Source organism: Marmota monax, unplaced genomic scaffold (genome assembly GCF_021218885.2).
Source record: "Marmota monax isolate L192 unplaced genomic scaffold, Marmota_monax_Labrador192_F-V1.1 WCK01_AAM20220418_F8-fsc00031, whole genome shotgun sequence".
Taxonomy (NCBI): domain Eukaryota; kingdom Metazoa; phylum Chordata; class Mammalia; order Rodentia; family Sciuridae; genus Marmota; species Marmota monax.
In genome coordinates, this window is record NW_026695197.1 from 16194265 (window position 1) to 16215243 (window position 20979).

The 20979-nt window shown below is 39.7% G+C and overlaps 1 protein-coding gene and 1 pseudogene across 2 annotated transcripts; both read left to right on the forward strand.

Moving 5' to 3' along the window:
* Positions 1-1229: 1229 nt before the first annotated feature.
* Haus1 (HAUS augmin like complex subunit 1) lies at positions 1230-20729 on the forward strand. 2 transcript variants are annotated; one of them, XM_046428369.1, is made up of 9 exons: positions 1230-1321; positions 2197-2371; positions 8947-9082; positions 10085-10219; positions 12501-12624; positions 13009-13074; positions 14406-14477; positions 18320-18367; positions 20471-20729. In XM_046428369.1, exons 1-9 carry the CDS (start codon positions 1292-1294, stop codon positions 20519-20521), a joined length of 837 nt encoding a protein of 278 aa, XP_046284325.1. In that variant the 5' UTR covers positions 1230-1291; the 3' UTR covers positions 20522-20729. The 2 variants fall into 2 exon arrangements, with proteins under 2 accessions (XP_046284325.1, XP_046284326.1); XM_046428370.1 differs by lacking the exon at positions 10085-10219.
* LOC124081951 (twinkle mtDNA helicase-like) lies at positions 14486-18313 on the forward strand (annotated as a pseudogene).
* Positions 20730-20979: the final 250 nt, after the last annotated feature.

Consider the following 20979-nt stretch of genomic DNA (forward strand, 5'->3'; position numbering starts at 1 on the left):
TTTATTTATATGTGGTGCGGAGAATTGAACCCAGTGCCTCGCCCTTGCTAGGCAAGTGCTCTGCCACTGAGCCACAGCCCCCCAGACTGAGCAATTTAAAGAGACCATAAGCAGTTTAACAAAACTCAAAGTAAAAAGGGCTAGGGATGCCACTCAGTGGTTAAATGCCCCTAGGTTAAGTCCTCAGTACCAAAAATAAAAAATTAAACACACACACACACGGTATACAGGCAGGTGTGGTAGCACATGTCTATAATCCCAGCATTCAGGAGGCTGAGGTAGGAGGATTGCAAATTCAAGGCCAGCCTGGACAACATAGCAAGACCCTGTCTTAAAGTTAAAAAAAAAAAAAAAAGTACTTTGAGGGAGGGGGAATGTAAAACAAAATTTCAGGGATATGTTTTGTAAAAAAATAAAGAAGGACAAAGAACATAAAGATAATTTTCTCCATACATAGTGGTTGCACCAACTTAGTTTATTGAAATTTGCTTAGTTTACTGAAATTTAGCAATAAATTTCAACTTAGTTTACTGAAATTTGCTTAGTTTACTGAAGTTTACTGAGCACAGTTGTATTTGAAACAGAGGTCATAAAATATGGTATTGGCTAGCTAGTAAGATTCCTTTGAAAATAAAGACTTAATCATTTAAAATAGGCATAAAATTGATCTAGGAGATAGTTGGTGATAAGTCTGACCCACAATTTCACATTAAATCGAGTATCACAGAAAGTTGATTACACAGACCTTTGAGCTCTCTGCACTTCATAATAACACAGTACACACTATAGGAGGTTGTTAGCAGCAGTATGAAGATTGAAATTCCTAATTACAACCAGAACACTTTGGTCAGGTCTAACTCTATTACCTAATCTTGGTTGTCATTTAATCCACTTGTGGGTGTTTTAATGTGAAAATGGATAAAATAATTTGTGTCTACCTATTTTACAGAGTTCCTGTAAGTGAAAAAAACATATAAAAATGTACAGAAAATTAAAAATCGCTATATAAAGAACTTCTCATAGTGTTAAATACAGTGTTATGGGTTATACCTGAAGATTAGACCACAGAGGGCAGAGAGAACAGGGAGGTGTGGCAAGGAGGGGAGGCTGCAGAGGTGAAGCCCTGACAAGCCTAGTCCAAGGACTCCACGGCCTGGAGTCGGAATAAAAACCACAACTCCCAGAAATCCTCGCTCTGATGAGGGGCGGGGACAAAAGCGTGTGGGCGGGGCCCTCAGAGGAAGCGTTTCTCCCGCGAGGAGTGGCGCGTGAAGTGGCGGGAGCCGCTGTGATGGAGGCGAGGGAGGAAAAAGAAACCCAGGTGATGGGACGGGAGCGGGATTTTGCGGTTTCCTGGAAACTTCATCTTTGACACATCCACGCCGCCGACGGATGTCCTGTGCACGCCCTGTCTACTTTTTCTCTCCCAAACTCTAAACCGCCTTCCCAATCTGCGAGCACTAGTCTGTTGAGACCCCTTGGAAAGGCGTTTCCTTTCTCCGGCCTTCCCTTTTGCTGGGATCCAGCCACCTCTCAAACCCCCTCCGGGAGGACTGGAGTGCGACTTCTGAGCCCAAACCCACCTTCCAGCCAAGCCTTGAGGTTCTTTGCTGCTTCCTACTAGAGTTTTTCCTCTAGAGCTGCATCCCGACCCTCGATTCACCTGACACTGCGGGGTTTATGGTGTGTGGGCAAAGGCTTGTTTTCAGACCCTGCGTGTGTATACTCGTGCGTTTGCACCGCTTACCAAGCTTTAAGTTTTCAAAGTGAGGCGGCATGAATTTTTATTTGGTCATTTGGACTCTCCCCCAGCCCTCACTGGGAATTGAACCCAAGGGCACTTTTCCCTGAACTACATCCTAAGAACTTTTTATTTTTCTTTTGAGACAGAGCCTCCCTAAGTTCCTGAGGCTGACCTTAAAGTTGTGATCCACCTGCCCCAGCCCGCCGAGTCGCAGTGTTTACCGACAAGCGCCACCGCACCACGCTCATTTTGACTTTTGTACCATTTTTCAATGTGCTTGCTTGCTTTTTATATCCTGCCATCTAATATATCCCCCCAAAGACAAATTGGGATGTGAAGTAGGATGCCGGAATAGGCTTAGCGTTTAGTTTGCTTTTGAGTACTTCGTCATAGTCGCATCGTGCCATTACAACAAACAAGGCTTTTAATATTTGCCTCCTTTTAATGGTTAGGTCGCTGCGTGGTTAAAAAAAATATTTGGAGATCATCCTATTCCACAGTATGAGGTGAACCCACGGACCACAGAGATTTTATATCACCTTTCAGAACGCAACAAGGTCCGGGACAGGGACGTCCACCTGGTAATAGAGGACTTGAAACAGAAAGCAAGCGAATATGAATCTGAAGGTGAGATTAAGTCTAGAATTATGAATGAGATAATAGAAGTAACCAAATTTTTTATAACACGAAAGTATTCAAGATTAGTATATACTTGTTTTGATCCTTTATTTTATGCAGAATTGTCTTCCACTATTATAATGTTCCAGTAGTAACTTTCCAAATCACAAATTTTATTGTAGTAAATGTTCTATTGGTACTCTAATAGAAAAATAGGTAAGCCCTAAAAAAATAAGAGTCTAAAAGTATAAGCCTCATATATAAGATGCCTTGTATTTTTTTCCTTAAATATTTGTTTAGTCTATTTCCAGCCCCCATGCCTTAGTCATAAGGAATTTTTAGGACACCTGAGGTGGCAGCCATGAAGTGGGAAACTTAGACATATCACCTTATGGCTATGTATCAGGGAATCACATTAGAATTTTCTGTTGGATGTGTTACATGAAAAAGTACAGCCCGGCACGACAGCACACACTTGTAATCCCAGGGGCTTGGGAGGCTGAAACAGGAGGATCCCAAGTTCAAAGCCAGCTTCAGCAAAAATGAGGCACTAAACAACTTAGTGTTTAAGCAACGCTGTCTCTAAATAAAATACAAAATAGGGCTGGGAATGTGGCTCAGTGGTTGAGTGCCCCTGGTCAAATCCCTGATACCCCACCCCACCAAAAAAAACAAACAATAAATGAAAAAGTACATTCCAGATACTCATTTTTTCATAATATAAACCACTAAAGATTAATAAAAGTCTTTTTAGATATGGAACTATACCAAAGAGAAAGGAAATGAAACTTACATTTACCCTATATTTAACCAAGTAGATGGCACTGTTAGATAGGTTTTGAACATAGTGCAATTTATACTTAGTTCTATTGCATGTGTACTTTCTTCCAATTTTTCTTACTAAAATTAACATAGTTGATTTTGTAATCACAGAGACTCAGTAGACTGGGGCAGGAGGATCACAAATTCAAGGCCCTAAGCAATTTAGGGAGATGCTTTCTTATAAAATAAAAAAAGCAGGGCTAGGGTTGTGGCTCAGTGGTAGAGCAACTGGAACAATTGCCTTGCACACGTGAGGCACTGGGTTCGATCCTCAGCACCACATAAAATAAATAAATAAAACAAAACAAAATAATTTTTAAAAGCTAGGGATGTAACTTAGTGATAAAGTACCCCTGGATTCAATCCCCAATACCAAAAATATAAAATTAAATTAACATTTAGCGTGAGTCTTTGTTTTGGTGTACTGTTTTAACCACCCCCACAATCAGGATACAGAACAATTCCATTGCTCCCATGTACTGCTGCTTTGGATTCAGATTCTTCTGTACATGTTCTTCTAAAATTGTTCTATTTTTAAATAATTATTTTTGTAGTTATTAAAATACAACATAGAAGAAGGGCTTTGAGTCCAGGATAATCTCATTTTGTAGGAGCCTTCTTTTTGTCTATAGCCTATAACTAAAACTTTAAGAATTTTCAAAGTAGGGTTATTTTTCTGACTTAAACCTTTCGGAGTGACATATTTTGGGGGTTCGGAGATTGAATTCAGAGGCACTTGACCACGGAGCCACATCCCCAGCCCCCAGCCTTATTTTGTATTTTACTTAGAGACAGGGTCTCACTGAGTTGCTTAGCACCTTGCTGTTGCTGAGGCTGGCTTTGAACTCCTGATCCTCCTGAGCCACTGAGATTGCAGGCATGTACCACCGCGCCTGGCCAGAGTGACACTGTTTTGTGGTCCTAGGGATTAAAACCAGAGCCTCATGCACACTAAGCAAGTACTCCACCACTGAGATAGACCCCAGGCTCTTGCCTTCATTTTCATAAAATAGTTTTGCTAGATGTGGGATACTTGGTTGACAGTTATTTTCTTGAGCACTTTGCATATGTTTTCCCATGTATGGTCCCTGTTGTTGGCTGTTAGTCTATTGCAAGGTTTTCTTGTAAGTAACAAGTAGTTTTTCTTTTGTTTCTTTTAAGATTTTTCTGCTTGTGTTTTACGTTCAACATTTTATTCTAATGTCTATTTGTGAATCTCTTTGTTGGGCTTCCTGATTGTATAAGTTATTCTTTTTTTAGTAAATGTGATAAATTTTTAGGTATTATTTCTTATTACATTTTTTCAACTTTCTTTTTATTTTTTCTTTTTCTTTTTTTATTTTTCTAGTAATGGGGATTGAGCCCAGGAACATTCTACCACTGAGCTACATATCCAACTCTTTTTATTTATTTTTTAATTTTTTTGAAACAGGGACTTACTAAGTTACCCAGGCTGGCCTCAAATTTGTGATCCTCCTGCCTATGTCTTCTGAATCCCTGGGATTACAGGCATGTACCTGGCAAATTCATTCATTTTTTTCCTTCTGCTATGTTCAATCCAATGTTAATCCTCTCTGGTGATTTATTTTTAAATTTTTTGGTATTGTTGGGGATCAGATCCAGGACCTCACGTATGCTGGGCAATCACTTCACCACTGACATACATACCCAGCCCCCTCTAGCAAATTTTTTTGGTTCAATTATTATACTCATTAATTTCAAGTTTCTATTTAGTTCTTTTTATTTTTATTTTTATTTTTTTTAATATTTATTTTAATATTTATTTTTTAGTTATCGGCGGATACAACATCTTTGTTTTGTATGTGGTGCTGAGGATCGAACCCGGGCCGCACGCATGCCAGGCAAGCACGCTACCGCTTGAGCCACATCCCCAGCCCCTATTTAGTTCTTTGTAAAAAAAAAAAAAAAAAACTATTTTAGCTCTTTATTGATGCTCTCTATTTGATCCAACATTGTCACCTGACCTTTCTTTACTTTTTAAATTGGCATCATTTAGTTCTGTGAACTTGCTTATTTTGGAGATTTTGAGGTCTCCTGATAAGTGTAATGGACTCCCAGGCAGTTTCTGTTGCTTGCTTTTTTTTTTTTTTTTTTTTTTTTTTGGTATGAGGGATTGAATCCAAAGGTACTTTACACTGAGACATATATTTAGCCCTTTTTATTTTTTTATTTTGAGACAGAATCTTGCTAAGTTGCTTAGAGCCTCACTAAGTTACTGAGGCTGGCCCTGAACTTGTGGTCTTCCTGTGTCAGCCTCCCAAGTCACTGGGATTACATGCATGTGCCACCATGCCTGACCTTTGCTTACTTTTTTTTTCCTTCCTTCAGTTTATGGGTCATATGTTCATGTTCTTTCTATCCCTCATTGTTTTTTTTTTTGTTGTTGTTGTTGTTGTTGTTGTTTTTGTGTTTTTGTTATTGTTGTTGTTGTTTTTTGGCAGTGCTGGGGTTTGAACCCAGGGCCTCACACATGCTAGGCAAAGACTCTACCACTGAGCTACATACATCCCCATCCTCCACACTCATAGTTTTTGTTGGAAACTAGACATTTTAGATAATATGTTATAGCAATGCTGGGTTCTATTCTCCCTTTCCCTTCCTGTTATTGTTATTTTTTTTTTATTTGTTCAGTGGCTGGCTGGATTGTTTTAGTGAAGTCTCATTACCTTCAACAGTGTTAAGCTTCTGATGATGCTCCTCAGGGACACATGTGCTTCAATATGCCCAGTCACCCTTGGATGATGGTAGTTTTGGTGGTGTTCTGTTCCTTTCTCTCACTGACCATCCAGCTGTGAAATTCCACAAATTGATAGCTGGCAGTTGTTTTCAACAATGCCTCAAGGCATAAGTTGCTGTACAAACTAATCAAATTCTTACTCCTTCAAAGGAATAGTTTTTTTTTTTTTTTCTGTTTTGCAAATAACTGTAAATATTTATTTATTTTTAATTTTTCAGAATAGTTTCTATATGTCTGGTGCTGCTGGGAGTACTTTTAAAGATTGAACATTAGCTTCCACAAGAAGTAAAAAAAAAAAAAAAGTAGATAAATGCCAGTTATCCTAAAACATGAAATGTTCTATAACTCAGGGATATCACAAAGGGAAAAAAGGAATACCTCTGTCAGTTTGTCACATGAGAGATTTCACAGTAGTGGGAATGCATATAATACAATCTATAAAATAATTAAGAGGTACAACCAGGAGGATAATTTATAGATGTTGATATCTACGATCAGCTGCCTGTATGTACAGGAGTTACACTCTTTATTTTGGTTGGACCTCATCCAATCAGTGAAAGGTCTTATGAGCAAAACCAGAATTCCCTGAGGAAGACAGTCTGCCTTTGTATTACACCATCAGAAGCCTGCTGCTGGCTTTCCTACATATATCCTAGTAAAGCCTAGTAATTCTGTTTCTCTGGGAAAAATTTATTGGTACATCGCCACTACTAAATATTTGGCATAGGAATAGTTTTTGCGGTCCATTGGATAGTTGTTCTAACTCCAGCATGGCTCCTAGATATATTATTCCTTTGTTCTCTTCTATAAACTCACTGGCCTGACTGTGCTCCCAATTGCCTTTTACCGCAGTTTCTGCCATTTTTGAGAATGCACTTAGGCTTGAACTTCTCCATGCTCTGTTGCAAATGAAGTTAGTTCTTTTAGGAAGAGATGGTGAACTATCCATTTTATGACTTGCTTCTCCCCGCAACCCCTCCATCCAAGCAAAACCTCTGAGCCAGGGCTCTGTGTCTGGGAGTAGAGCAATGGCAAGCTTCTGAGTGGCACCTCTACTGTGGATGCTGAGTGGTGGGGAGGTGTGGCAGTCTTAGGTCATCTTGCCTTGCCTCTCTTGAAGTGGAATCTCTGCCTCACTAGCTGCTGCAGGAGCCACTGGGGCCCTAGTATTCTCATTATACCTCATCCAAGATTGAACTACTATGCCAAAAGCAATGACAAGTCATCTGGGACTTGGTCTTAGCAACAGTGGCTACAACAAGATCCAAAATGTTGTAGTCCTGCTCCCACTAGGAAGAAAGCCCTGAAGCTAGGAGTTAGGAGCAAAGGGAGCCCTGTGCTCTTGACTGCAGCAGTCCCCAATGGAGTCCCCACCTCATTAAACTAGAAGGAAGGAGAGAGGGAGTAGTCTTGACCTTCCTTACTGAATTTGCATAGATATTTTCTTGAGTAGATGCTTTTTCTTTTGCTTAGTTTTTTTTAGGACTATTTCCAGTGTCTTAGTGGTTGTTTGTTTTTTATAATTTTCACTGGAAAACAGGCCAGCAACAGTTCATGATTCATGATGGAAATCATCTCTTGGTCAATTGTTTTTGAGTAAGGATGACAGTATAATTCGATAAAGGAAAGAATAGTCTTTTCCACAAATGGTGCTGGGACAACTGGATGGCCACATGTATAAGAATTAAGTTGGAGCCTACCTCATGCCATTCATAAGGATTAACTCAAGCTGGGCAAGGGGTGCATACCTATAATCCCAATGACTCCAGAGACTGAAGCAGGAGAATTACAAATACAAGGCCAGCATTAGCAACTTAGTGAGTTCCTGTCTCAAAATAAAAATAGAAAAGGGCTGGTAGAGCACCCCTTGGTTAAATCCCCACCCCCAAAAAAAGAGAGAAAGCGAGAGAGAGAAAGAATGAAAAAAAGTTAGTTGACAGAATGGGAAAAAAAAAATTTGTAAATCGTATATCTGATACACATGTAGTTATACCTACAACATACAAAGAACTTTTCTGATTTAATAATAGGACAAGTGACACATTTTTAAAATGCAAAAGGAATATGACTAGACATTTCTTCCAAGAAGATTTACAAATGGCTAATAAGCAGCATCAATAACCACTGAGGAATACAAATCAAAACTGCAATGCTATCTAGTACCCAATAGGTCAGCTGTAATCAAAAAGATATAATTACATTTGGGGAAGATGTGAAGAGTTTGGAAACCTCATTTATTTCTGTTGAGAATGTAAAAGCATGATCATTTGGGAATGCATTCCAGTAATTCCTCAGATGGCTAAATATAGAGTTACTTTACAACCAGTAATTTAACTCTTAAGGTATATACCAAAAAATATGGACATGTATGTTCATATCAAAACCTATAAATCATTGTACTCTATATGTGTAATAAGAACTGTAATGCATTCTGCAGTCATGCATTTAAAAAAATAAAACCAATAAAACTAAAAAAAATCACATATATCCATATTTATAGCAGAATTTTTCATTTTTTCAAATGTCCATGAAAGAATGAATGGATGAACAAAATGTGATCTGTTCATACAACAGAGAGTATTCTCTCTGTATGCTGGAACATTATTTAGCCACAAAAGAGAATGAACATGCTGATACATGCTGTAATATGAATGAACCTTGAAACCATTATGCTGTCACAAAGGACCACATATTTTATGATACCATTTATATGAAATGTCCAAAATAAACAGATGAATAGAGACATAAAGTGGCTGCTAGGGATTTGTGGCTTAGGAGATTGAAAAGTTGTGACTAAGGGATATGTGGTTTATTTTAGGGGGTGACAAAAATGTTCTAGAATAGATATGTTGACAGGTGTACAATTCAATATACTAAAATCCATCAAATTGTATACTTTAAGTGGGTAGATTGTATGGTATGACTTGTACTGTAATATAGATGTTAAAGGTTTAAGAAAATAATAAAGACAAAATATCTTAGTCATCATGAAATTATCTTTCAGCTAAGCATCTTCAAGACCTTCTCATGGAGAGTGTGAATTTTTCCCCTGCCAATCTGTCTAGCACTGGTTCCAGGTATCTGAATGCTTTGGTTGACAGTGCAGTGGCCCTTGAAACAAAGGACACCTCACTAGCAAGGTAATTATGACAGTTTTAATTTTTGTAGTCATTTTGTAACGTCTTGACCCATAGACTTTTTGTTTCTCAAGGTAATTCTGTATAGAAAATTAACAATAAATACAAAAACCATTTTAATTAACTCCTTATTTTTTCTAGTAAGTAAGATTAGTTAAGATGAATTTGATACTGGTTAATTTTTGGTGCTTTCTTCTTTTAGGATTAGGTTGTTAAGGTGGGCTCACATGTATTTGGAGAAGGATTGGGTATCACATTGTTCCCTATAAACACTAAGAAAAGCTGTCACAAGGCTAAATTATCTGGTCAGGCATGGTAAATTTTGTTTTATCTGTACAACACTAGGGATTTAACCCAAGGCCTCACAGGTGCTATGTAAGCGCTTTACTACTGAGTTACATCCCCAGCCCCAGTATGGTAAATCTTGATCACGTACCTATAATTCTATTGAGTAAAGTAGGATAGAGACCTTCATTCTTTGTGACAGTTGCCTGTATATGTATACCTATACATGATTCTTCAAGAACCTTAAGAAGAAACTGAGACTTGGGAGGAGTGGGTTTCTCCAAACTAGTAAATAGCAAATTGGGATCCTAACCCAGTCTCCAAAGTTCATCTGACTATCACTGGTGGTCATTTCTTAGCTAGGACTACCATTATAACTTATCATAATCAGAGAACTACACAATTGTTCTGTTTAATTACGAATATTAAAGCTTGGAATTTCTATATACTCAGAGCAGCATTTTCGGTATAAGAACATGTAGGCCGAACAGCAGAGTTTTAAAAGACAAATGGAATTTTTGCCAGCTGAAGAATTTAAAAGACAAATGGAATTTTTTGCAAACTATTTCTATTCTAGCAATGGAAATAGCTTGCAAAAAAATGCGTATGAAACAATTTGATTATATCAGAACCTACATAGAGATAAGATCATTTTTAATAATAAATACTTATTATCATTATTGTCTTCAACTCAGGTATGTAACCAGATTCTTCTTTTAGTTTTATCCCTGCAGTGAATGATTTGACCTCTGATCTTTTTCGTACCAAATCCAAAAATGAAGAGATAAAGCTTGAATTGGGAAAACTTGAAAAAAATCTAACTGCAACTTTAGTATTAGAAAAATGTCTACAAGAGTAAGTAGTTGAGTTGAATGTGTTGACAATTTTGATTATAAAGACGTAATAACATTATGAGACTTAGTTTTGACAGTAGGTATGATTTTCAAAACTACATGAGAAGCCAGACCTTTTGGAACATGCCTGTAATATGCAACTCTGGAGCCTGAGGTAGGAGGATCTCAAGTTCAAAGCCAGCCTCAGCAGTTTATTGAGGCCCTAAGCAACTTAGCAAGATGCTGTCTCAAAATCAAAAATAAAAAGGGCTGGGGATGTGACTCAGTGGTGAAGTGTACTGCTTCTCCAGGACCAAAAAAACTACATAAGAAAATGGGGTCCATAAAACTTTTTTTTTTTGTAGAAAATGACTTTAATGGAGGTGGGGAATGGTCAAGTACAAATGTTTACCTTTTACTTTATATAATTTATTACCTTTGTTTTTGTTTTAGAAATAATGTGGGTTTTATAATTTTCAAATGTACTTTTTTTTTTCCTTTTGGTACTGCATATTGAACCCTGGGATGCTCTACCACTGAGCTATGTCCCAACCCTTTTTAAAATATTATTTATGGGCTGGGGATGTGGGTTGCCTGGCAGGCGTGCGGCCTGGGTTCAATCCTCAGCACCACATACAAACAAAGATGTTGTGTCCGCCGAAAACTAAAAAATAAATATTAAAAAAAATAATAAAATATTATTTATTTTGAGACAGACTCTTGCTAAGTTTCCCAGGCTGTCATTGAACTTTCAGTCTTCCTGCCTCAGCCTTCTAAATCACTGGGATAACAGGCTTACGCCACCACATCTAACTGTATGTGTTTTTGTTTTTTTGAAATTTCCAAACTAACATAAAACTTAAATACCTTGTATTTTGCTGAGCTTTTTTACTATAACCCTGATATTCCTCTTTGATGCTGTGGTCCTTCTTTAGGTCCTTGTTGCCCAAGAGATTTGGGCCAGTGATAGAGATTATATAAACACAGAAGTAATTGGTAGTATATAAAAGTACTCAAATATTGACAATTCATGCAAGACACTGTGTCATTGTCACATTTGGTATAGAGACCTTTGGAACCTTGTGTTTCAAATGGGCTTTAGGATGTGTGTGTGTGTGTGTGCATTTTTTTGTTTTAATGATCCCCTGCTTTCAGTGTAATAGTTAAAATATTGCGTGATGATCCAGGTCCAGAGAAAGGGGTACACTGGCCCCAGTAACCTTGGCACCTAGGGTTAGCTACTTTGCCAGGGCTCTTAGTTTGGAAATCTACATTGTTAATTTCTGGTTGACAGTTTTCTGGGTTCTAGAGAACATTTGGTAAGCACCTATCATAACTGTCCAATGTTAACTGTAGACAGATTTTTACTGTCAAGCAATAAGGGCTGGAGTTGTGGCTCAGTGGTAGAGCGCTTGCCTGGCATGTGTGAGGCCCTGGGTTCAATCCTCAGCACCACATATAAATAAATAAATAAAATAAAAGATGTATTGACAGAATTAAAAAAAAAAGATTAAGCAATAAGATAAAGGATTAAAAATGGAAATGTAACTGGGTTCATTTGATTCTAAGATTTTGATCATCCTCCCCACAAAAAAAGTGGGTAAAACAGAATTGTCCAGTAGTCATGGAAGAAAGATTGGTGATAAGAATTTGAGCCTGAAACTGAAGAGAGTACGCCTCTTTACAGGAACCAGACCAGCATCCCCTGACAAAAGAACACTTAGGAGCAGCCTGTGGGGAGTGGAGATTTGCCCTCCCCGCACTGAGCCTGAGGTCCCAGAACACAATATTGACTTTAGGATTTATTGTCACTTTTTCTCTTTTTCTTTGTGTATATCTATGTTACTAGGGATTGAACTCAGGGGCATTCTCCCACTGAAACAAATCCCTGGCCCTTTTTTATTTTTATTTTAGAAGCAGAGTCTCCTTAGGTTTTTGATGTGGCCCCAAACTTTCACTCCTCCTGCCTCAGCCACTCAGTAGCATGTAACACCATAGCAGCTATTCAGTCATTTTCTTGAGTAGCAGATTTACTATCTCCAAGAATAATTAATATAAATTAATCTTAAAATTATTTTGTATTCTCTGCAAAAAATCCCAGATGGCGGCATGGTGAGGAAAGTGACCTGAAAGAATGTATGGTAGTCTGGGACATGAGATTTATGGTAGAGGATCCAGCAAGTAGGCTATCTATTATTGGCTAAGCCAGTATTGAATCCAAAAAGTTTTTGTTTGTTTGTTTTAATAATTATTTCATTGAGGGTGAGGAGAAAAAAATGCTTTTAATTTTGCTTTTAAAAAAGGGATCTCAAGAAGGCAGAACTGCATCTGTCTACTGAAAGGGCCAAAGTTGACAATCGTCTTCAGAACATGGACTTCCTAAAAGCCAAGTCAGAGGAGTTCAGATTTGGAATCAAAGCTGCAGAGGTTTGTGTGAAGAACCAAATATAGCTAGCTCTCTTTGACCTTCAGCCTTACAACTAGGCAATATTATTAGTCAGTTTTTATGGATGAGGGAAATACAGAGAAGAGAGGTAACTTGCCCAACATTGCATAATTACTTAGCAGCAGATCCAGATTCAAAGTCAGGCATTCAAACCCTGAAGCTCACAGGCCCTTAAACCCTATATCCATTTTGTCACAGTTATCACTGTGGAAAAGATTTACGTGTAACATAGAAGACTCAGATGCATGTATAATTTTTCATCTGTGATGTATAGCTCCTCTTCACTGTATTATGTATTAAAAATACTCCATGATGGTCACTTTCAAAATAATTTTCTTACCAAATACCTTCTTTTGTAACTGTAGGAACAGCTTTCAGCTAGGGGCATGGATGCATCCCTGTCTCATCAGTCACTACTAGCACTGTCAGAGGTGAGTTTATTATCTTAGTCTGCTGCTGCAACAGAATGCCACAGACTGGGTAATTTATAAGTAATAGAAACTTATCTAGGGGCTGAGAAATGTAAGATCAGAGAGGGCAACCTCTGGTGAAGGCCTTCTACTGGCAGAAGGGCAAGCCAGCAGGAGTCAGAGAAATCAGCTGAGCTCATCCTTCTCATCGGGAACGCACTCCTGCCATAATGACTTTATTCCCTCACATGATCATGGCCTAATTACTTCTAAAGTTTCCACCTCTTGATATTGTTATAATGGCAGTTAGATTTCAACATAAGTTTTGGAGGGATCATTCAAACCACATCATTTATTTATTTATTTTATATTACTTACTTACTTGTTTTTAAGACATGTTGCTCAGGCTGCTATTGAACTCTTGGAGTCCATCAGTCCTGCCTCAACCTTCTGAGTAGCTGGGATTATAGATGTGTTAGCAGGCCCAGCTCCTAGCATTTTATGTGTGTGTGGTACTGAGGATTGAACCCCTGGGCTTCCACATTTATAGCAAGTATTATACTGCTGACCCCTAAGTCTTCTTCAAAATTTTTAAAATTTCGACTCAGACTTTTTCTAACTTGTTCAGATGATCTTTAACTTTGTAAACCTCTTACCTTAGCCTCCTGAGGGGGTGGGATTACAGGCCTGAGTTACTATGCCCAATTCCTTGGAATCTAAAGTTGACAACTCATAAATATGTATTTGAGACTCTAGTTGTTCCTTTACATTATGATTTTTCTTAATTACATTCTTTTGTGTTTCTAGGTAGCATACTAAAGTCCTATTCTTAATAAAGGGGAGTAGAGTAGAACTTTCCTATATTAAGCATCTTGTAAGTATTGTTTCCATTGGAAGTGAGTTTATCTATTCCAAGCTATTTGGTAACTTTATTTAAAATATCCGTAGATTGGAGGTGTAGCTCAGTTATAGAGCACTTGCTTAGCATGTACAAGGTCCTGGGTTTGATGTCCATCACCACAAAATAAATAAATAGAATATCCCAGTGTTAATGTTTTATCACGTTTTATTTCAGAAAAGGGCAGTTTTGCCAGGAGTGATGGTATAGGCCTAATAATCCCAGGTACTTGGGAGGCTGAGACAGGAGGATGACAATTTGAGGCTAACCCCACCAAGTTAGCAAGACCCTGTTTCTATATGGAAAAAAAAAAAAAAGAACAAGTATATAGTTCAGTGGTAGAACACCAAGGGTTCAATCCCCAGTACCAGATAAATAATAGAAACGGGCAGGCAGTATTTATTTGCAATGTGAATACCTGGGTTTCACTGTGACTGTGTTATTTCACTCTCAGAAATTGGCAGAACTAAAACGACAGACTGTACCTTTGAAGAAAAAGTTGGAGTCTTATTTAGATTTAATGCCGGTAAGTGTGTGTGTGTGTGTGTGTGTGTGTGTGTGTATTAAGTGCTTTTCTTTAACATTCTTCAAAGGCACTGAATGGGGAGTTTTGCTTTTGATGTTACCACTAGTGGCACCTGCAGATGACCCATGTTGTAGGCAAAAGGGGAGAGATGAGGGTTGTGATGTCTGGCCAGGGGCCAGACCGTGGGCCTCTTAGAAACAGTGGAGGAAAGACGCAGGGAGGGTGGAAAGGGGCATGTTCTCCGGGGTTCTGACTGGCAGGAGTCATAGAGTAGCACCCTAGCTGTGTGGAGGGTCCCTCCAAAGGGAAAGGAGCTGTGAAGAGGGTTTCCTCTTGGGTCCTAGAACAGAGGGACCACAAAAAGGATGCAGGTGACTGACTGTAGAGATAAACACAGTGTGTGGAGGGGTGGTAGAGATGAGGAAAGATACAGAGAAACCATAGCAGCAAGGACTATGTGGAGGGGTTACAGAGGTGAAGTGGGGGGAGAGAGAAACTGTTAAGGACCCTAGAGGTAGGAGAGCCTTTATAGAGGGACACGGAGGTGAAAGGTCATGTAGGTGAACAGAGATATGAAGTGGCAATGTAAAAAGGGTGAGGAAGATTCAGGGGGGTGTTTATGACAAGTTTTATGGGAGACAGAATTCAACTACAATGACCTCTGTGGAGTGTTCCTTAGGGTTTGTCGTAATGAAGGCACCCAAACCAGGCATTTAAAGCTTTTCAAGTATTGACTTCCTACTCCGCTAGGAATATGGGTCCTCCTCTGAGGTGCATATCCCCTCTGATCTTGCTGCCCCTGCATGGGGAGTGGATGAGTTGGAGGGGTTTACCCTGAAGTTTGTCCCAGGTTCTCCTTGTCGCAAGTACAGGAAGGAAGGTCTCCCAGTCTTAGAGGTACTAGTGTTCCCTGTAGCTACAACCAAAATCCATCAATATTTGCAGGCATGTGGAATCTTCTTACAAGATGGCTACGGTTGCCTTTGAGCACCAAGCCCCTTTATGGGGTTGTCAGAGTTCAAAGATCAGACTGGTGTTGTCACTTCCTTCAGTCTCTTCATTAACAGGACCACAGGCTGCCTTCTCTGAATGACTGGAGCCAACCAGAGGGGAGCTGGGAAGACTTCCAGGCCAGCATTGAGGGACGAGAGTTGGGGCCAGAGGGGAGGTGAGGCCCCAGAAGCTAAGGATAGTAAGGAGGCCCGAAGTATCTGGGACCAAGCAATACCCCTCTGGGAGCTTCCTGACACAGTGAAAGCCCAGATGGCTCTTGTGATGTTTGGCCTTACCAAAGTGAGTCTTTGACCTGCTTGCAGCCTGGTCTTTCCTTGGTTCTACCATCAGGATTTAGAATTACAAGGCCTGAAGCTTCTGGGGGCTGAAGGCCAAGGAGATGGAATGCTCTATATGAAGATCACTATTCCCTGGCCTGGTGCTTCCCATGACCTGTTGGTACCACCAATCAGCTATCAGGATGTTTCGATGGTCCTGTCCAGTCATGAGCTGGACAGCCTGGCCTTGAACTAGTCTACGGGACTTCCTGCCCTTACTCTCCCCACAGGAACTGTCTTCTTACCCCCTGCCTTACTATCTTACCTTGAACAGTTCCAACAAGTCCTCTTCTGGCTAGGGGATAACCTTTAGTCCTGGGAAACTGCCAAGTGTTTGCCTGAAAACTGAACCCCATGTGTTGCTCCTTGGTTCATCCTGGAGACTAATAGCCCCATCCCTCAAGGCCATGAATTAAGGCTTAAATTTCTCGTATTCTTCATACTGCCCTGCCTCCCTGGCACAAATCTATTGTGTCCTTCTGGAAGTTTCAGGAAGAGATGCTAGGAGAACTGTCAAATGTAGAGTAAGCAGCTGGTATCTGCTAGAATCACTTCCCAGACTTCAATTATCTCTTAAAGGAGCACCGGAAAGGTGAGATGAGAGTCTTTACAGGGCCAACAGGCAATGGAAAGATGACATTTATCAGTGAGTATGCCCTGGACTTGTGTAACCAGGTGGTGAACACTATGGGGTAGCTTTGAGATCAGCCATGTGAGACTAGCCCAGGTCTTGCTGACCCAGTTTGCCATGGAACAGCTGGAAGAACAACTGGACAAATATGAAGAGTGGGCCACCTGCTTTGAGGACCTGCCCCTCTATTTCATGACTTTCCACAGGCAACAGAGCATAATAAACACAATGCAACATGTGGTCTATGTCTGTGATATTTGTCATGTGGTCATCAACAACTTGCAGTTCATGATGAGTCACGAATAGCTGTCTACAGACAGAGTTGCAGCTGAAGACTACATCCTTGGGGCCTTTCAGAAGTTTGCAACAGACAACAGCTGCCACGTGACACTGGTCACTCACTCCCGGAAGGAGGATGATGACAAGGAACTGCAGACAGCATCCATATTTGGCTTACCCACAACAAGCCAAGAAGCAGACAGTGTCCTGATCTTGCAGGACAGGAAACTGGTAACTGGGCCAGGGAAACGGTATCTACAGGTGTCCAAGAACTCCTCTGATGGAGATGTTGGTGTCTTCCACTCGATTTCAACAAGAGCTCTCTCACCTTCTCCGTCCCTCCAAAGAGCAAAGCCCTGCTCAAGAACAGCAAGGATGACAAAGGACTGGTGGCCAAAAAGCCCTCTTCTGGCAAAAAAGAGGCTATGCCCCAAAACTTTGAGAATTAACTCAGACCAGGGCCTCAATCCCTACCAGCCAGATACCTCTAAGCCTTTAAGTGAAGGCAGTCACTGAATGAGCAGTGAGTGACTTATTAAAATGAGCCCGATGGGATAGGCTGGGCCATAGGTGCTCTCTTGGCCCTCTGGTAGGACTTCTGTATCCTATAGTCCTGATCTATGGGCCCTTTTCAGCCTAGGGCAGGGTTTCCTAGTGAGGAATTACAGTGTAATTGCTATTTTCATGAACTTCTGTGTGCTAGGCTTTTCTCAAGGTCCTGAATATTTAGCACTGAAAAGAAAAATAAGGTCTCTGATTCCACAGAACCAGTGTTCTAGTTGAAGAAACAAAACAAGCAAAGAACAAATCAACTTAGTTTTAGTTAGTAAAAGTACTATAAAAAAAAGTAACGTGATAGAGTGCTCATAGGCTAGTATAGATGAAGTGGTCTAGAAAGGTTGGCAGAGTGCATGTGAGCCAGGGCTTCAGGAACTAGGAGTGGATCACGTGAACATCTAGGGAGGGGGATCCAGGCAGAGAGAAAAGCACAGAGCCCTGAGATGGGAATGAGTGAGTCAAATCAAGGTAGTGAGGTCAGGCCCCCTGAACCTGGAGTGGGTTAAAAGACTTCTTGCTGAACTGAATCTAGATTTTCAGAGCCAAAGGGTGACATATGGGTACCAAGTCCTGTTGCTCCCTGCTTTGTAGTGCCAGGCACAAGGTGGCACCTGCTATAATTGATCCTGGGTGCTTAACTCTGTAATATCGGGGCCTCAAATTGAGATGGGAGCTTCTTCCTGCTTGATTGCTTGGCCATTGAGCCATGATAGGGAGCTGTGAGCCCAGAGTGCCTGCCATGTGACACTGTTTCCATGGTGTGCTACTTCAGATGGACAGCTGGAGTTAGGACTTTTATGGTGCCTTTTCCAGTTTTAATGAAAATTTTTTTTATATTAAAAAAAGGCACTGAATGGTCATGATAATAGAGGGTTTACACTTAAGGATTTAGAGTCATTGGTGAATTTCAGGGTTGTCTGTATGTTGGATATTTCTTCTGCTTTTTGGAAGGAATTGTTGTACATTCTGCCTGCGCCCCACCCACACCCCACCATCTGAATTGAAGTATTATAACCTTTCCTCATTTTATTTTCCTTTAAAAGAATCCATCACTTGCTCAAGTGAAAATTGAAGAAGCAAAAAGAGAATTAGTAAGTACTTCCCACTTCTTTTCTTAAAATTTCTTTAAAAGAAATAAAACACATGCCAGTATAACTAAACCCCCTTTCGTACTCCTTCCTTTCCTCTTCCTAGGTAAACTGTAGTTCCAAAGTTGCTGTGTCATTCCCAAGCATCTATTCATTTTTTTTTTTTTTTTTTTGGTGTGTATATGTGTGTATTTGTTTCCATAAAAATATACATATTGAGGCTGAGGCTGAAGCTCAGTGGTAGAGTGCTTGCCGTGCAGGTGTGAGGCCCTGGGTTTGATCCTCAGCACCACATAAAAATAAATAATAAAAAATAAAGATGTTATGTCCATCTACAACTAAAAAGAAATATTTAAAAAATATATACATAGTGGAATTTTATTTTTTTAATATTTTTAGCTATAGATGGAAATAATATCTTTATTTATTTTTTTATGTGGTGCTGGGAATTGAACCCAGTGCCTCAAACATATTAGGCAAACACTGTACCACTGAGCCACAACCCCAGCCCACATTTTGTTTTTTAAAGTTTTATGAAGATTTTCCTAATGGAAGAAGATTGGTTGATGTAATACCCACCTATTGTTCCGGCCAAAGACATAAGAATTGAAAATGGGAAGACTTTTCCAAACTGTGGCCAGTGATGAGGTCCAGCTGCTTAAGAGTGTACAACTTAAAATAGGGTTAGAAGCCTGGCACATGCCTGCAATCCCAGTGTCTCTGGATGCTGAGACAGGAAGATCAAAAGTTCAAAGTCAGCCTCAGCAATTTACTGGGGCCTTAGCAACCCAGTGAAACCTTGTCTCAAAATCAAAAATAAAAAGGGCTAGAGATGGACTCCTCTGGTTAAGCACCCCTAGGTTCAATCTGCACTACCAGAAACAAAAAGTAAAAAGGTTCATTGGATTGGGATATAAAGTATCCTAAATATATAGAGGAAGCTGTAGGGGATAGTAAAAGTTACTTTTTGTTTCCTTGGGGGGTTTTTTTTGTTTGTTTGTTTTTTGTTTTTTTTTTAGTGGGTGGGGTACTAGGAATTGAACTCAGGGGCACTCGACCACTGAACCACATCCCAGTCCTTTTTTTTTTTTTGGTATGCTATTTAGAGACAGGGTCTCACTGAGTTACTTAGCACCTCGCTGTTGCTGAGGCTAGCTTTGAACTCACGATCCTCTTGTCTCAGCAACCCATTGGGATTATAGGTGGGCACCACCACACTCAGCTGTTTCCTTGTGTTTTAAGTTCAAGAAAAATGATTATAAAACTGTGCTTTTTAGCCTGGTATGGTGGTATATGCATGTAATCCCAGCTACATGGAAGGCTGAGGCAGAATGATCACACATTTGAAGCCAACTTCAGCAGCCTGGTAAGAGCCTGTCTCAAAAAAAAAAAAAAAAAATGAAAAGAAACAGCTGGGGATATAGCTCAGTGGTAAAGAGCCCCTGGGTTCAATCCCCAGTATCAAAAACAAAACAAAAAAACTGTGTTTTTTGATCAGGCCAATGCTTTAGGAAGACTGTTCTGTAACCATTTATAAGATGCATTGGAGGGAGAAAGATAATTGCAGAAAACAGTTGGCCCATTTAGGCCAGATGAGAAGCAGTGAGGAAAGTGCAATGAGATGGAGAAGAGGTTACGTGAGAGGCACTGCCGAGGAATGCTGCTGTGGGGGTAAAGGTCTGAAGAATCTAGACACATACCACTACACTAACCCATCTCTCTAAAGCCTTCTTCCCCACTTCAGGTGGGGAAGGAATCCGAAAACTAGGGCATGGAGGCTGGGAGGGAGAAGGGAAATGTAAAGGTAAGGGACTGGGAATATCTCAAAACATATTTGATATAATGATATTTTTCAAAAATGTATTTTAATATTTTTTTGCTTCCTCTATTTTTTAAAATATTTATTTTTTTAGTTTTAGGTGGACGTAATATCTTTATTATTTTCATATTTATGTGGTGCTAAGGATCGAACCAGTGCCTCATTCATGCTAGGCGAGCACTCTACCACTGAGCCACAACCCCAGCTTGCTTCCCCTACTTTAAATAAAGTAGAAGTTATAGCATCAGTCTTATATTTTTATTCATATTCTTTCTTTCTTTCTTTAGGATACCATTGAAGCAGAACTTACAAAGAAAGTAGACATGATGGAACTGTGACCAGAGCCAAATAAACATCTTTTTCCCTAACAAAGTAAATTGAATAGGACTTTAAAGATTTTTTTCCTTCTTGTCATTCCTTAATAACATAATTCCTGTATTCTTAAATAAAATAATAATGTCCTTATTAGTAGAATAATGGTTTCTGGTTATGCATAGTATTTTTGTGCCCAAACCCTGTTTTATATTAAAAAGCATTTTCTCTCAACTGTTGGTTCTGTGTGGTTGTGGTTGGCAGTTAGGAACCCTCCAGTAGCTCTGTTAGGAGAATATTGTGACAGCAGCCATACATGCACTCACTGGGTCAGCCAGAGTGAAAAGAAGGTTACACAATTCCAGTTATGCTTTGCCTACTGTCTTCCTTTTCCAGGGGTTTGCAGCTGTTCTTGCTGATCAGCTCACTTGCCTACCTCCAAATGTTAATAATATGTAGATAATATGTAGAATTTAGTTTATAA

What these genes read in the sequence shown, in the direction of transcription:
- Haus1 (XM_046428369.1), top strand. Translation starts at nt 1,292, where the DNA reads ATGGAGGCGAGGGAGGAAAAAGAAACCCAG. An exon ending in GGGAGGAAAAAGAAACCCAG is followed by an intron (nt 1,322 to 2,196) that starts GTGATGGGACGG and finishes TTTAATGGTTAG; the next exon opens with GTCGCTGCGTGGTTAAAAAA. An exon ending in TTAGAAAAATGTCTACAAGA is followed by an intron (nt 10,220 to 12,500) that starts GTAAGTAGTTGA and finishes CTTTTAAAAAAG; the next exon opens with GGATCTCAAGAAGGCAGAAC.